The 1,048-nt window shown below is 69.7% G+C and overlaps 1 protein-coding gene across 1 annotated transcript; it reads left to right on the plus strand.

The window, feature by feature from the left end:
- Positions 1-6: 6 nt before the first annotated feature.
- On the plus strand, positions 7-1,047 carry CEBPA (CCAAT enhancer binding protein alpha). Its single transcript, XM_085303871.1, has one exon. It carries the CDS (start codon positions 67-69, stop codon positions 1,045-1,047), a length of 981 nt encoding a protein of 326 aa, XP_085159997.1. The 5' UTR covers positions 7-66.
- Position 1,048: the final 1 nt, after the last annotated feature.

The following is a 1,048-nucleotide window of genomic DNA, read 5'->3' on the forward strand; positions in this document are numbered from 1 at the left end:
CGCCGCCCCGTCCGAAACCTGGATTGCAGGAGCCCTTCACCATGCCCGGCGCGCTGTAGGTGCTTCATGGAGCAAGCCAACTTCTACGAGGTGGACTCGCGGCCCCCGATGAGCAGCGGCCAGCACCACCCGCTCCAGACTCCCCTGCCCGGCAGCGCCTACAGCTACAGAGAGGCTCCCTCGGCGGCGGCACCTGCTGCGGGCGGCGCGGAGCTCGGCGACATCTGCGAGAACGAGAACTCCATCGACATCAGCGCCTACATCGACCCGGCCGCCTTCAACGACGAGTTCCTGGCCGACCTCTTCCAGCACAGCAAGCAGCAGGAGAAAGCCAAGGCCATCCTGGCTGGGGATTTCGACTTCCACAGCATGCATGGGGCCGGCGCCGCCGCCTCGGCGCCGGGGCACCAGCAGCAGCACCACCAGCAGCCGCTCTTCGGCTGCGTGGCCGGCTACATGGACGGCAAGCTGGACCCGCTCTACGAGCGCATCGCGGCGCCGGGCTTGCGGCCGCTGGTGATTAAGCAGGAGCCCCGCGAGGAGGAGGAGGTCAAGTCGGCGGCCCTGTCGGCCCTCTACCCCCACCACGCCGCGCAGCAGCACCCCTCGCACCTGCAGTACCAGATCGCGCACTGCGCGCAGACCACCATGCACCTCCAGCCCGGGCACCCCACGCCGCCCCCCACGCCCGTGCCCAGCCCGCACCACCCGCACCACCCGCACCCCCCGGGCGGCCTGCCCGCCGCCGCCGGCGCCCTCAAGCTGCTGCCCGCCGACCACCGGAGCAAATCGAAAAAGACAGTGGACAAGAACAGCAACGAGTACCGGGTGCGCCGGGAGCGCAACAACATCGCGGTGCGCAAGAGCCGCGACAAGGCCAAGCAGCGCAACGTGGAGACGCAGCAGAAGGTGCTGGAGCTCACCACCGACAACGAGCGGCTGCGCAAGCGGGTGGAGCAGCTCAGCCGCGAGCTGGAGACTCTGCGCGGCATCTTCCGGCAGCTGCCCGAGAGCTCCCTGGTGAAGGCCATGGGCAGCTGCGCCTAGC

Source organism: Rhea americana, unplaced genomic scaffold (assembly GCF_003343005.1).
Source record: "Rhea americana isolate MKP2758 unplaced genomic scaffold, rheAme1 scaffold_20, whole genome shotgun sequence".
In the NCBI taxonomy this organism is placed as follows: Eukaryota; Metazoa; Chordata; class Aves; order Rheiformes; family Rheidae; genus Rhea; species Rhea americana.

What these genes read in the sequence shown, in the direction of transcription:
- CEBPA (XM_085303871.1), top strand. Translation starts at nt 67, where the DNA reads ATGGAGCAAGCCAACTTCTACGAGGTGGACTCGCGGCCCCCGATGAGC.